The sequence below is a fragment of the Myxocyprinus asiaticus genome, chromosome 31 (assembly GCF_019703515.2).
Source record: "Myxocyprinus asiaticus isolate MX2 ecotype Aquarium Trade chromosome 31, UBuf_Myxa_2, whole genome shotgun sequence".
In the NCBI taxonomy this organism is placed as follows: domain Eukaryota; kingdom Metazoa; phylum Chordata; class Actinopteri; order Cypriniformes; family Catostomidae; genus Myxocyprinus; species Myxocyprinus asiaticus.
This window is the reverse complement of record NC_059374.1, coordinates 20635800-20651920: the sequence shown is the minus strand read 5'-3', so window position 1 is coordinate 20651920 and position 16121 is coordinate 20635800. Positions and strand designations below refer to the sequence as shown.

General features: G+C 38.2%; 1 protein-coding gene across 2 annotated transcripts in view; it reads right to left on the bottom strand.

The window, feature by feature from the left end:
- The window catches only part of cadm1b (cell adhesion molecule 1b), a 273986-nt gene that overhangs the window by 48174 nt on the left and 209691 nt on the right, over nt 1–16121 (bottom strand). For both annotated transcript variants that reach the window (XM_051665851.1, XM_051665852.1), the window contains exons 7-8: nt 14705–14801; nt 14250–14422 (exon numbers count right to left, since the gene is read on the bottom strand). In XM_051665851.1, the coding sequence (XP_051521811.1) occupies nt 14250–14422; nt 14705–14801 (270 nt within the window). The remainder of the gene's footprint in view (nt 1–14249; nt 14423–14704; nt 14802–16121) is intronic.

Genomic DNA, 16121 nt, shown 5'->3' with positions numbered 1-16121 from the left:
TCAAGCTTAAAATACAACACTCAATTTTATACAATATGTAACAGGGAGTTACTGTTACATTTTCACCAAGAGGGCTACCTTGACCTGGAAAAGATTGAAGTCTGTTGCAGTAGAATACTGTATGATGGCTTTATAATATAGAATTAGATGTCCATACAAAGGTACAAATCCTGCATTTATCTGGGCATGACGCTACCTGACACCTCAATTCAAGAAACAAATAAACCTTTGCTTTGCCAAAGTAGCCCAGTCAATGACCAAAATTAACAATTGCAAAGCACCAAATGCAAGAAAAAAATTTACTTTGGTGAGTAAATAACACATGGTTACTTTCCGGTTTGCCTGTAATTTTATTAGAACTATAACAGTTTGACCCTCGCAGATGTAAGTGATGTGAATGATTAAAATAAAAGACTTTCAAACCATGAAATTAAAAAACATCTGTCGCGACTTATCTTCTAACAACTTTTACCTCAGCGGAAATTTTTTTAAAAGTGGTAAAAGAGGTTAATTTTTTTTCAACGACATCTAAAGTCACGATACGATACATTATCTGCAGATTTATTTTGCGATAATCCAAAACTTATGTGACAAAGTGTTTTTTTAAGCATGACGTCATCATGCACACAATTTTTATCGCTAAAAGCCATTTCAATGGAAACAAGCAGAAGACGGCAAATTTTGCAAAAAAAAAAAAAAAAAATTACGCATTTTCACTTTGTCAATAACAAAACAGCCCGAAAAGTGGATAGAAACTAGTTGATATTTGACAATATTTATAGCTGGTAAATTTGCTCAGTTCACCTGCCATTAGCAGGTGTGTCAAAACATTAATTTGGACCCTTTTTTGAGCCCAGCCCACTTGCAGCAACAGGACAGCACCCTACAAAATGTTAAACCTCTCCACATGATTCAAATCTTTCAGACAGCTTTCCAATAATTCGGCAAGCAAAGACATGAGAGAACGGCAACATTACATTCTGAGAACCATTTATTAATAAACACGCAGAGCCAGATTGTACACACCCTTCACACAAAATCATCGGAATAATGGAGCACCAGCAAATGAGGGTGAGCTATTGTAATGCGGCAGTGCAATGTTACTATCATTTCACTTTTTACCACAGATACTCGGGTGCCTTGCTGTGGAACAGACGCAGCAGGCAAAATTGGCTAGCTGTCTCCATCACTTTATTGTCTGTGCTCCATCAAATGATCTCAGTAGGGGCCCAACACTTCCCAACTAATGATAAAACATCAAGGACAGGATAATGTCTCTGAATGTAGATGTTGGGAGACTCGTGGGCTGATGAAAATATTTCAGGGATTTTGTGCACGAACTTTGGAAATGTCATAGTTCCCGTGGTTAAAATTGTGCATGCAGGGGATACGACCAACACAAAGGTCTGAATAGGATGTGGCATGCATAATACTCAAGCAAACAAGCATTTTCCATGGGCAATTTGCAGGCTGGGTGGCTCTTGGCTCGACGTTATGAGCGGCGAGATGTGAATGTGTCTGGACGTGCAATATTTCCATTTGTTTGTGAGGGGCGAAATATGAAATTCCAATCACGCGGTGAGAAAATGGATGTTGCGAGTACTTATCACAAGTAGGATTGTCCTGACAACACTTGCAAGACATGTCCTCATAAAAACCCATTGGCTCTATTCCACTGTCTCTCAGCAATGCTGAATGTGTTGAATGCTGTTGAATCTCTGGGTAATGGTCCAGATTTTAACTGACCTGGCTTGAGTTGGGCTGGCCTCACTTTCTTTTGTGTATTTCTTTTGTGCAAGAATCTAACCAAGAAACCTGTTTGCTTGTGAAACCTGTAATCAATGATTAGAATTCTTATGATAACAATAAGATTTATCTAATAAACTCTTTGATTTTTAAGTGGAGGAAAAAATCATGACAGAGGCAACTCAGGATCTGACAGATGGACAGATATGATTTTTTCCCCTCGGCCAACAAATTCTAGGTGAGACTTTTAGCACCTGGCTGCTCTGGTACAGTAAATGGAGGGAACTGAATTTATTTGGACTAATCTTCACCAATGCCTCAAACAGAACAAGCAAATTCTGCAATGAAATCTCACAGATAATGTGCATAAAAAAACTAAGAAAACTTACTGGCATAAGTCAAAAGAGCCCACACCCATGTGTCTATGACCCCATTTCCACCAGGTATTACGATGTGTCTCGGGTGATCCAATCACCTGTGGTCAGGTGAGACACATCGCTGTTTACACCTGGTCACTGCATCTGCTGTGACCACTTGTGATCAGATTTGGAGGGGAGGGTCTCTGTTTCATGATGACATACATCAATCACTATGTCAGTGTGTTACTGCATGATAATAAAGCGCAACAAAGTCAGAAAAGACGAAGAAAGAGTGAAAAAAGCGGCACTCTGTTTCTCCCAGATGCGGCTGAAATTTAATCTAAAGCACAAATGCAACATGTCAAGCAGAATTATCCATTATTTTAGGATTACCTGTATTAAAGGAGCTTTAAGTGTTTGTGCTTGTCATCGGTGTCGATATCAGACACACTAAAGAAGATCTGTGAAGCTCTCATGATTGTGTATGTATCTGCTTTTTTTATTTTCCAATCAGATGGTTATTTCCTTTCAAAGCTGCTCGCAAACTGCGAAGTTTAAACTTTTGTTTAAGCGCAGTGGTTGATTGACAGGTGAGGGGTGGTGCTTCGCTGCTATCTGGGATGCATACAGGACGGATTAGAATTTACACCTTAAATGTGATGTGGACACACGCGTTTTTGACCACATTCTTATGTGTTTTTGTGTTCCGATCACAAAACGTTTTCGACCCTGTTTAGACCTGTATTTAGGCTGACCACATGATCGGATCACCCGAAATGCATCTTAATACCAGGTGGAAGCGGCGACTATGAAATTCTGGTCTCTATGGGTCCCTCCTTCAATGCAAGTACTTCATATGGGATTTTGTTTTTTGTGCCTGTTTTATTGTCTGCAAGGTGTAAACTGTAATCCATGTTGCTTAGAAAAGTAATAGCATACCTCTCCTCCACAAGCCAAACAATTTTAGGTATCATTCATGTCTGTAGCACAAATGGTGCATGATGAGTTATGTGCTATGTTTAAAAAAAAAAAAAGTATTATGGTGAGGAATAGTAATAGTGATTCTTGTCTTAGTAAGCACAATTAATACATTTTGAAGTGCCAGTACTAGCAACATAACTGCAACAGTGCCAGCAATACAACAGGAACAGTTTTTGTAACATTCAATCTACTGTACCCTCAAAAAATGCATTTTTGGTCCTTGTTCAATTTAGATAATTAAATGAGCTGATATTACATATAATTTATTATATAATTATTGAACATTTTCATCACAGCTTCATTTAATTTTATGCAGTCAATTTAAAATAGCAAAATGGAAGTTCACTTTACCATTTGCATTGGAACAATACAGTAGAAATAGTTCCATTGGCCATTTTGCTGCTTGTTCAATTTACTTAATTAAAATGAACTGAAGCAACACAATTCTAGAACATTTTGTCAAAACTTGATTTCATTGCATTCTGTCCATTTACTTAATCCATTTGAGTTTGGACTACATGAATAATTTTTGTGGTGTTAATGTAGTACTGAAGAAACTGGGCAGGGGATTTCCATTTCCCAGCATACTTTGCATGAAAATCAATAGGGAGAGTAAATGTTTAAATTAAGTGTTATTTTATGTGTTTTATGTTTTTTGCAAGATGAATATAAAGGAGGATACTTGTTACTGTTTAATGTTTTGTTATGTTTAGATTTAGAAGAGTTTCTGTTATGTTGGAGTTTTGGGAGTTAGTATTAGGGTTGATGTTAACGATGAGGGTTGATGTTGCACATGAAATTGATTGCTTGCTTAACTGAGCAAATGCTATACTAACCATAACCAGCTTCCAACCAGCATGTATTTAGCATGCTAACATTCATTTTTACTAGTTAGTAATAAAAAATAAATAAAACAGAATTATTTGAGTTACATTCGCACGTCTAATTTTGTTGGGTTTACCCAATTCAACTAAATTATTTCTACACAAAGTGTTTGTGTTGAGATTACATAGTAATTTTAGGTTAAAGGTGAAGTGTGTAACTTTTTTGATGTCAAAATACGTTCTACTACCCCAGTTTATTGTTCATTGAGAACTATAGGAAAGGTTTACCTTCACCAAATATGTAAACACTGAGCCTCCCAGGCACTATCAAAACATTGATGTTTATATTTTGAGTAGCCCACTCAGTCCTGCCCATTCCTTTCTAGCTCAACCTGAGTTTGGGGCGTCTATTTGTTCAGCTAGAGGAATATGAAAAACCATGGCAGACGTGTACAGAGGAAAAGAAAGATATTACCGCCTACAGAGACTGAATGGAGAATGGTGTAAAACCAGAGTGAACACTGGCATCACATTTACAAGGCAGAGGACACACAAACCACAAATTATGAGATTGCGGGAGCACCATTAATGATATTACTGCGCAAGAAGCTAATACACCTCTGCCTTGCCCCCATCAACAACAGCAATCTCACCTAGGGCTCCAAAATGGTAAATAATGGTGCTGTCGTTATGCTTACTAGTTACCAGAAGAACAATCCTACCTCATGTGCTGGATATCCTGCACTGCACACCCAGCTGAAGATCAATCCGGCTATGTTTTCGGATGAGCCGATTCCTTTGCCACACTTTCTGTCCGGTGTGTATATGTTACAGTGATCTTGTTCATTACGATGTTAAACGTTTATCACCTTTAATTTAGTATGGCCTATTTGTTCATAGGGAATCAGAGAGTGGTGTTGGCAAAGACTGTTTCAAAACATACTTAATTTTTGCAATTCCATTTGGTGTCAATAGGAACGCAGAAATTACACACTTCGCCTATAAGAAAACTCATTTCAAACATGTGAAACCAATGACCATATTTGAATCAAGTTCAGCTATAGAGCTATTTTTTTGTCATCAAAATATTAAAAAGCTTTCCTTGTTGTACCCAACCCTGGAAAAAGAAAGTGGTACTCCACCAAAAATCCTGAGAGTGTATGATAAATTATCTGTGTCAATCTTTGAAAAGTATGTCAATGCTATCCACAATGTCAAATGTACTACGCTGTCATAGCAGAAATTAAAGCAACTGAAAAGCTGTCCCATACTGTTAAGTATACAGTACACAGCTTTCACACTGCATATTAGCAGTCATGACAGACACTTTGGCTTCTTATCAAACCATACAGAGTAGCTGAAATCATTCAGAGTTTAAGACAGTGGAGGGAAAACTGATAATGATTGTATTTTGGCACACTGTGACTCTACACTTACATTTACGCTTTAACTAGACCGGATGTTACATGGGTTGGCTGAGAGAACATCTCCCAAAGGATCCTAAATATGGAGGTTAATGCCGTGCATGGTTTGTGTCGATACTTATTCTCTTCCTACAGGCCATGGCACAGAACATCAAGTGACTGTAATTGAAACACACACAGTTCCCAAGAGGGGAGATGGTGGAAAAGTGCGGTAAATAACAGGACTGCCAACATAGATGTATCCCAGTGAAAACATGTAACGTTCAGGTTTTTAGACTTAACACAATACAATCAGTTAGGACAGTGTAGCAAACACAAAAAGGAAATACTGTAAAATAGCCTGAATTTCATAGTTGGGTTTATTGCTTTTTTGGTAAAATCATCAGCTATATGTAAATATAAATGTGAACACCTTAGCCACAACCTAATAATTCCCTAGCAACCACAAAGAACACCCTAGCAACAACAAAGAAACATGCTAAAAACCACCCAGAACATGTTAGCAGCTGCATTGCAACATCTTGGCAACCAACTACAACACTCTAGGATAATGGTGGTGAGTTGCACAAGAACTTTCTTTAGGAAATGTAAAAATCTAGTTGCACATTTATAATCGCACAATGTGATTTACACAAATTAAGTATGTTCCTTTGTTGTCCATCATTCCTGTGAACCAATCAAAACGCTTACCATAAAATCAAAGGGGAATGATTGGTTGATAGGAATGTTTCTTCAGGAATAACTGTCCACTTGTTTAAATCACTTTGAGCATTCATAATTAAAATCCAGTGATTGTAAATTCAAAACAGGCAAACACCACAATTTAAAACTAGAGACAGACTTAAAAGCAAACATCCAATTAGCTGGAATAGATTGATTAGCTCTACCAACAAATTAAAATAAATTGCCTGAACCACACCTGCAAACAATATTCCACTGCAAATACTGTACTTAAAAAATGCAGACAGATACACACTATTTAATCCAGATTAGTGGAGGAAACCAACATGTATTTAGCTGTTTTTGCCTGATTCTAGTATACTTTAGGTCAACATAAGAAGTCTCAGGTGTAATTAAAAGCCATTATTAACACATTCAAACCTCAACAGCTTTGTAAATACTTTCACTTTGTACATTGTTTTCTGTCAATAAAGAGTAATGAGTCACAGATGGATTTGCAAGATAATAACTACATTTTCATATTTGGTTCCCATAGCTCAAATGGCAAAGCATCACACTAGTTATACCACAGATAAAGATCATGGGTTCAATTCCCAGGGAACGCACATACTTATATAGTCAATAAAGTGACTGCCTAATGCACAAATGTAAATGGTTAAAATCTATGGTTCGAAGATAAAAGTGGATAATGAAAACCAAAATATGTTGAATAACACAAAAGTGATGGTATGTAACAAAACAATGGTACATGAATTCAGTGTAATATCTGCATACCTTGAAGATATTCATTGTTATTTTTTCTTCAGTGTCACATATTCTTAACTGCCAAATCTCCGGACAATTTTCTCCAAAAAATGTATGATATAAACATACAACAATTGCATTAAAGAAGTACCTGATCAGATGAGCAGGCTTTGTTGTCATTGGACCATTGCTTAGACTGCAGGCAAAAGCACCTACCTGGGAAGCCAATGCAATTGGCCTGTATTTTTTTTTATTTTTTTATTTTTTAAAGATTAACTTTTCTCCCAGAATGGCCATTATGATCATAAAGAGTATAGAGCCAACCAATTATTGGAGAAAGTCATTCACCATAGCCAGAAAGAAAAAGACTCTATGTCCTCTTCCAGTTACAGGTAAATGCTCTTCCAAAGCCTAGAGTGAGAACTTGTGACCTAGTTTAAAGAACTGGGACAAATATTATTTTTATTTATTTTTTTGCTATTGAGGAAGAAATATGTGAAAGTGAGAAACACAATTCTTTTTGGATTTACTGCCATCAACAATGTTACTACTATATTACTGTACAATCATGGTTAAATTTACCTGAATCGAACCTTGTGCGACCCCGCATCCACATGAGTGAACATTGTATTTTGGCTTCACTATATGCAACCCATAATTTAAATAAATTTAAACAAACTGAATACTGTTCACAAGACAATAGACTGTTATTTAAGGATTAAACTTCTGCTGCACGGAGTCACGGGACAAAACAGTATGGTGTAGATTTCCTTGAAGCACTTTTACGGGCGCAGAACCAACTAAAGTGCCTCTGGTAAGAAACCTCTTTACATTTTTTCATTGAAACCTATTTGGGTGTAAAGAGTAGCATCTCTAGTTCCGTTTGATATGCCACTTTAAAAAAATTATTCATTTTTCGCGTGGCAGTGCGCTGATAAAAATGATGTCCACATATGTGGATTTTGGGACATTGCTATCTCAAAATGTTAGTTATTTTGAATAACTTTCAACATTAACAGATCTGTGGGTCATTTTGCTTCATTTTAATATACATTTTGTTATATATTATTTTGTTATCACTGTACAATAAGGTTCTATTAATAAACATTGTGCTTTTTCACATTGAGAATCAATGGGTTCATCCAAAAACTGAAGAATTTTGCTTTCAGAGGCTTTATATGGAGTTAGGATGAAAATACGGTGCATTTCGAACTGTTCTGAGACCAGTGCAGACAGACAGCACACTGGAGGTTGAGTCATTTACTACACAGGGAGCAAGGGAGCATCCTATAGCTATCTATGCAGCTATCTAAGTACATTCACTCCTAAAATCCATCCAAAAGTTTCAGGCTGCAGATTACATTTGGACCACTAAAACATGTTTGGCAGACATGGTACAACGGTATTCAGTAAATAGATTCAAAATGTATAATGTATAATTTTATTTTAACATGGTTGGAATGATTGTATGATGCTGGTCATTACTTTGAATCAGAATTAATTATGCTAATTTCTGATGCAATGTCTGTAACATCTAAAAAACATAATAAATTCCAAGAAAGATAAACAATTTGATTAAAAAAATTTGACTTTGGATAGCTTGATATTATTAAAATTTATACTACTTAGTCCTGCTGTCCATTTGTGGTGATCAAATTTAGGAAAACTATTTGCTCTAGAATATATATATATATATATATATATATATATATATATATATATATATATATATATATATATATATATATATCATTGTGTATATGTATTTGTTTATTAGTTGCTACTAGTTACAAACCAAAAAGGGTAATAGAAAATGTACACAGCAGTCACGCTCGGGTCTCAGGAGGTCTTGACGCCCAGTCAAGAAGGTCTAAGTGCCCAAAGGTCAATGGATGTAGAAAGGAAGTCCCGTCTTATAGGTAAAAGAGCCAATCACCTTTTAGATACAGACATTGCCTGTCAATCATTTCAAGAGCACACATGCACATTAGCTGTACAAACCATAAAAATTTTGTTTTTAGCGTGATCTGAAGTAAAGAAGCACAGTTTATGATACCAATGTTGTCAGATTTTACTGCTGATTTTAAATATGCTCTTTGATCGTAATCTTGACCAACGGTTTTAGAGATTTTGGTCTTTCCCCATTTAAGTAGATAGGAGCTGCACTGTCGTGACTTCCCGGGAGTGTTCCAAAAATGGCTGCCAGTGGACTGACTTGCTAGAAAGACTTTTGTGTTTTACTACACATTGTCATATCAACAACCATCCAGTAATTACTCATATTTAATCTTACGAGCCTTAAGTACACATAACACATGAACATTTCTTGGTTCATTTCGAGCTGGACAGGAGGAAATGATTGTCGCGCTATATGTTGTCATGCTGCTAATTTAAAAGCTGAACTGGCTCATAAGTGATTAGCTGTATCTTCACAAAAGCAGTTTATTCAGCTGAAGCATCTCCTCCATCGACATCCATTTAAAAAGAATGGCCACTTGTCATCCTCGTGTACCATCATGGAATGTCTATGGGACCGCTGCTTTATGCTATGTTAGGCTAAGATTATAGGCTCCCTTGGGAGAAGGGCTCTGTTCGGGATTACTTTAAAATTACATGCAGATGTGTTTGATTAAGGTTGGAACTAAACTCTGCAGTATCCTCCAGGACCAGAATGAATAGACCTGCCTTAGAGGAACATTCGGCAATGAACAGATGCCCATGAAAGCTTTGAAGTCCAGGTAATTTTACATTTAGCTTTGGAAATGTGCAGGAGAACATGGCGACTCTCAATATGCAATGTATGGTGGCTCTTGCTTTCAAGAACAGCAGGATAAACCTTTGTCAACTGTACCTAGTGAAGGATCTTAAGATCTAATTTGAGTTTTTAATGGCAAAAAGAGTGTTGTACTTCATTTGTTTCTTTAATTCTTTCACAATATTTTATAATAAAGTATATTTACAAATTTCTTTATATTCATTTTTACTTATTAATTTTCCTTTTTATATTGTTTCTTGCTCTTGCAATGCATTATTATTTCTGTTTAATCTTATGTGTGCTGCATTGTCTTCACAAGTTAGAGATAAAGGGTTTTCTCCATTTCAAGGTCTTCAACGTCACAGGACGATGTTGTGAAGCAGTAATTTTCCATTGACTTTGCTTGGTATAATAACACTTGTTGAATGTGTGCTGATCAGACGAAGTCAGACTGAGCATTGAGAAATACGCAACTAAGATTATTCAATAAATTCTGCAAATTTTTACCATCACTTCATCCCCTGCCTTCTACTGTATTCTCCAGCTGACTCTGCTTACTCTTGGGCTGGTAGAAGAGTTAACATAACAAGCTGCTGATGTTGACTCTGTTATGAATATCAAGACAAAACTCCTCTGATGTTTGGATGTCTTCTGATACAGAGAGAGAGAGGTCTAGTGGGAGACTGGATCTAAAATCTCTGGTGTTGTCGGTCAGGATGGATGATATAACACTAGTATACACAGTTTTACACTTTATGAAAAAAAGGATGAAAAAAAAAAAAAAAAGGTTTGTGGATCCAAAAGTGTTTTATCAACAACTAAGTCACTGCTTTTACTCTGGCAGTAAAAGTAAATGCTCTGTAGCAAAGGCAAAGCTGCCATCCCCCCAGGAACAGCATTAAAACTAACTCTGACAAGCTATAGGAGTGTATAGTGTGCCCAGGATTATCAAGCTACTTGTTAGAGTCCTCTGAGGTAGGGCATGCTCTACAATTGCCAGCGTAAATGGATTTGGAAATGTACCACAAGACAACCGTTTTATTTACTGTAAACTGTGAGCATTTTGGATCTTTCTAAAGAGAAAAGGCAACTTTTATGGTCAAAATACAAATGCAAATAAGTTTTATTAAAATAAAAACATTTTAATGTGTAAAAATATTTGAATCTTTGGAAATTCCTCACGTGTACACTATGCAAAGTAGGGGATACCCCGTTTCTTATTCTGAGATATACTTTAAACATAACATGAAACACCATTCACAACCCCTTTTACTTCCACTGAGAAAAAATGGTAGGCCAGGATTTTTATCTATCAGGAAATGATTGGATAGAGCCAGGTGGTTGGGTGGGACGATTTTGTGACATCAGCCTAAAGTTGTTTCGGAGACTGTTTATTACATTTTATTACATTTTGGGGAGGGGGGGGATGAACTGATAACAGAACAGGAATATGTATTAATGGAACTGTTCATTGGAAAATGAAAATGCTGTCATCATTTACCCACCCTCATATTGTTCCAAACCTGCATGACTTTCTTTCCACCCTGGAACACAAAAGGAGATCCACCAATCCATCCATCTTCAACCGGGGCATGGTGGCAACAGACTTAGCAAAGCAGCGCATAAGCCCTTTTCCCTGGCCACATCCTCCATATCATCCTTAGGGATCCCAAGGCATTCCCAGGCCAGGCGAGAGATATAATCCCTCCAGTGTGTTCTGGGTCTTCCCTGAGGCCTCCTCCCTGATGGACATGCCAGGAACACACCTCGGCTGCGCCTTGAAATCCTGTCCAATATCACGAACAGGATCGATGAAAAGGGACAGCCCTGTCGGAGTCCAATGCCCACTGGGAACAAGCCTGACTTAATGTTGAGAATGCGGACACAGCTCTTGCAATAGTTATACAGGGACAGTATGGCATACACTAGCGGCCCCAGCATCCCATACTCCCACAGCGTCCCCCACAGGACATCCCGGGGGACACGGTTGTATGCCTTCTTTAAGTTCACAAAACACATGTAAACTGGATAAGCAAACTCTCATGCCCCCTCTAGGATCTGCGCTAAGGTAAAGAGCCAATCCACTGTTCCACGAATAGGACGGAATCTGCATTGTTCCTTCTCAATCTGAGATTTGACAGTTGGCTGGATTCTCCTTTCCAGGACCCTGACATAAGCTTTCCCAGGTAGGCTGAGAAGTGTGATCCCTCGATAATTGGAACACAACCTCCGGTCCCCCTTATTAAAATGGGAATCACCACACCTGTCTGCCAATCCCCAGGTACTGCCTCAAGCTCCACGCAATGTTGAAAAGGTGTGTCAGCCATAAAATCCCAACAACATCCAGGGTCAACAGTATACTCTGAACTGTGGTTCAGTGTATAGGCGCACTGAGGCTACTGGGCTAAACTGCACGATTGTAGTGCGAAGCCGGGGTATTGTGAGTATCCCCACACTCGCCCTGCACCTTTCAACCTGAGAAACTATGAAGGAGAGAGTCCACCCCCTATCCAGGAGTTTGGTTCCAGAGCCAGAACAGTGCATAGAGGTGAGTTCAACTATATCTAGCAGGTATATATCTATATCTAGCCCCTCCATGGATCGCCAACTCATCATGGTGGAGGGGTGTGCATGCCCTGATGACCCTGGGAGCTGTGTTGTTTGGAGCTTTGGCTCCTGTTAGGGTCTCCCTTGGCAAATTGGTCCCAGGCGAGAGCCCAGACAAAGAGCGACCCAAAATTCCCCTTTGATGTGGCCAGCAGGAAGTAAAGTAACCTCGCCAAGAACTGTGAAACCGGGCACTCTTTTAGAGCCAGGCATGGGAGAGGAGCTCTTAGGCGAGTGCCTGGTGGCTGGGCTTTGACCCATGGGGCCCAGCTCTACTTCGCCTAAAGAAACAACATGAGGCCACCTCCTTGTGGGCCCACCACCTGCACAGAGAAAAATAGGCGACCAGTGGGATGCCCAATGGGTGGCAGGCAAAGGCATGGCTGTGTGGACTGGACCTTGGCTACAGAAACTGACTTTTGGGACATGGAAAAGGAGATGTTAAGCAGAATGTTATCACATCTTATTTACATGCAATGAAAGTGAATTGTGACATGGGGCTATAAAGCTCCAAAAATTACAAAAAGCGCCATAAAAGCGATATTAAAGTAGTACATAAGACTCTGTATTGCTATATTGCTATATTAAGTGTTATAGCTTTGCATGAGGAAATGACCACTATTTACTGAATTTACTGAAAATCTTCTTCTCCAGCTGCAGCTCTTACATTACAGTGCATTTATGTATTTTCGAATCAGTCAACACAAGCTTGGACATCAATGATGCCAGACATTACTGGTTGTCATGTGTCTTGTAACCGATCATGATCAGATTTGAATATGTGCATCTTGAAATCATACAAATGAGATTTTCAGTGAATATTGACTTATTATAACAATGGTGATTTTTTTTTTTTTGGCCATTTTTGGAGCTTGATAGCCTCTGGTCACCGTTCACTTTCATTGTATGAAAACATCTCTTTTTATTTGTTTGAGGAAAGAAATAAAATCAAACAGATTGGAGTGACATGAGGGTGAGTAAATGATGACAGAATTTTGGGTAAACTATGCTTTTTAGAAAGTAAATGGGGTCAATTTTGATTTCATGTTGACTTTGAGAACTAACAACTGCCACTTGATGATATTTCTAATTTTTTCTGAGACAGCTGCTAGGTGTAAATAAAAACAAACTCCTTGAGCCTGTGAAATGGGAGGAGGTAGATGAAGAGTAATCAGCAGGTGGTGCTCACTTCGGTAGAGGTGACAGACATTGAGCTGAGCTGCAAGTGGAACTGCTTCCAGCCATGACACACACACATACCGCTGCATCTGCAGATGGGCTGCTGATGACATCATTCCCAAACACCTGCCTCTGATCTGAGCATCAGCAGAGGCTAATAACTATGGCATTAAATTCCTAAATGACAAGCCACACTCTTCCATCTCTTCAGGCTAATGTCGTCAGCTCAACAGGACAGTCGGTAATAGCTGCAGCTGGTAGGCTGTTAGTGGTCCTGAACACAACCTGCTTTAAACAGTAACAACACTTAAATTCTTCTATGGTAATACAAAGCTTTAATAAATCCTGAGTTTCAAGTGGAGCTGTCACAGCAATTATTACCTGGACTTTGAAAAATCCAGCTGTCAGCCCTTGTTAAGAATTAAACAGGCAACAAACACAATGCACTTCCTATGTTAATAAGACTAGCACTATGAAAACACAGAAACTCTCAGGTGAAGTGTTTGCAGTAATACAAATAAATAATTATGTAGGCTTGACAAAGGCAACATAGTGTTATTGTACAAACTTGGGTTAGGGTTTTTCAAAATCCCTAAACCATTTCTGACAGTAGTTCCCCCTACAGGTTTGAAGCTACATCCACCATACTCAGCAAGCTCAAATGCACACACTAACCAACCTACCTACCTACCTACCTATACAAACATTTTATTTTCAAAACATCAAACAACTGTTACCTAGAGATTCTTAGTTTATGAAACAGGAAATTCACAAGGAACTCCACACATGACTATTACATGGTTATTACATGTCATTAAGGGCTGATTATCCAGACACAGATTAAGCCAAAACCAAATCCTAGAATTTTGTCCAAGACTAGGTTTAACCGTCTGGACAACAGCTCTTACAAATTGTTGTTTACAGACACAGATTACGTTTGAGTACATACCATACACATAAAGGATGTAATCATCATAAGCTTCTCCCACTAAGTTAGATGCCACGCAGCGGTACGTTCCGTTGTAGGACTTGTTAAGGTTTTCGATGAAGAGATCAGTGCCAGTAATCACGGCGTGGGAGGGGAAATCATCATCCACTTTGTGCCAGTTAATTTGATGAGGCCTGTAAAACATCAGAGTAATCATTTAGTACTCAGTGTGAAAATGTTCAGACAGAGGCAGAGAAGATCATGCCATTTATCCATGAAAATGTTAGCACTGCTATAAAATCACCACCTGTACAAACAAATGCACATGCCACAATCAGATCCTTTAGTTCATTGATCTATCTTTCCATCCATCCATCCGTCCATCCATCCATCAGATTGTATCATTATCTACAAGATAAAACAAAATTTACACGAGTGACCTGATGGCCCTGTTTTGGACAAAATATAGAACTCACTGCGGTTTGCCTTTTGCTTTGCATGTTAGCTCGAGATTTTCCCCCTCTCTGGTCAAGCCCTCTGGGAACTCCACTACAATCTTCACTTCTGGTTTATCTGTGAAATTGACACAACAAAGGCTGAAACACACTCATTTCCAATTGCTCTTCAGTACATTGATTCAGCTCTGTAACCTTGAACCTATTGTATCTAATTATCATTCTACTACCACATACCTGCCCCTCTGTCTGATTAATAAACATCCCCAACAGGTTTGGACATCATTTGTGCAAAAAAATCTATTTATGTGTATTATGCATTCCTGTTTAACACAAACAGTGGGATAATAAAGGCACCAGACTTAGTTGCTTTTCTGGGCTTCACCATTCGCTTTACACTATATTAAGTCACCCCAGTGAGCCTAAAAGAGCGCAAGCATGATAGCCTCTGTAAAGTGTGCAAGGGAGGAGGACTCTACTATGAATTTAAACAGTCAATTTAACAGTACTGTAAAATGTTTTTCTTCTTCTCTTTTATCTATGTTAGACAAAATGTCAAGCTGTTACAGTTGAGCTGATCCCTCCTGTCTTTTTTTCTCAAAGGTCACCCTGAGCAGTCAGCTATCTGAATAAATTAATATTCTGCCAAGATTACAAAGGGGTAGGTTAACCTTTCCAGGACTTCCCGCGCCACAAAGGAGCGTACGGAAAACATTCTTAATCAATGCATTATTTAACGGACAGCATTTCATGCTGAGGCATAACATGACATGGTCTGTTTTAATTAAAGCAAATGCCTAGACTTTGTTCGTGTTAATATTCTCATAAACCGTCTTATTGTGTAACAAAAAATTATTTAATTTATTGCAATGTCAGTCAAATTGGCCCTGCAAGCAAGTGAGATGTTTAAAGGGACAGTTCACCCAAAAACAATTTCATTTACTCACTCTAGTGTTATTCCAACCCCATATCACTTTCTTTTACACAAAATAATTGGCTTAGCAGAATGTGCAAGCTACTCTTTTCCAAATTATGAAAGTGGATGGTGATCAGAGACAGCTGTGATAACCATTCAATTAGATTTTATGGAAAAGAGCAACTCAGACATTCTGCCAGATAACTCTTTTTGTGTTCCACACAAGAAAGAAAGTCATATGTGCAAAACTACATGTTTTCAACATAAACTTGTTGGTGGGTTGCCTGAACAACTTGTCAATTCACTGGTCTTAAGGAAACCTTGTATAATTAGGCTGGTTTCAGGTTTACAAGACTTCAATCCGATGCGTTTCCCAAGGGGCATTTATATAAGATGCGTTCTTGCACTAAAGAATGGTATGAAACAGAATGAAGAGGTCGCGAGGTAAGTGTTTTTAAAAGTTGGACTATTTTTAAGTTGATATGCTATCTTAAAAATACAATGCCTGTGGCGATGCAATGT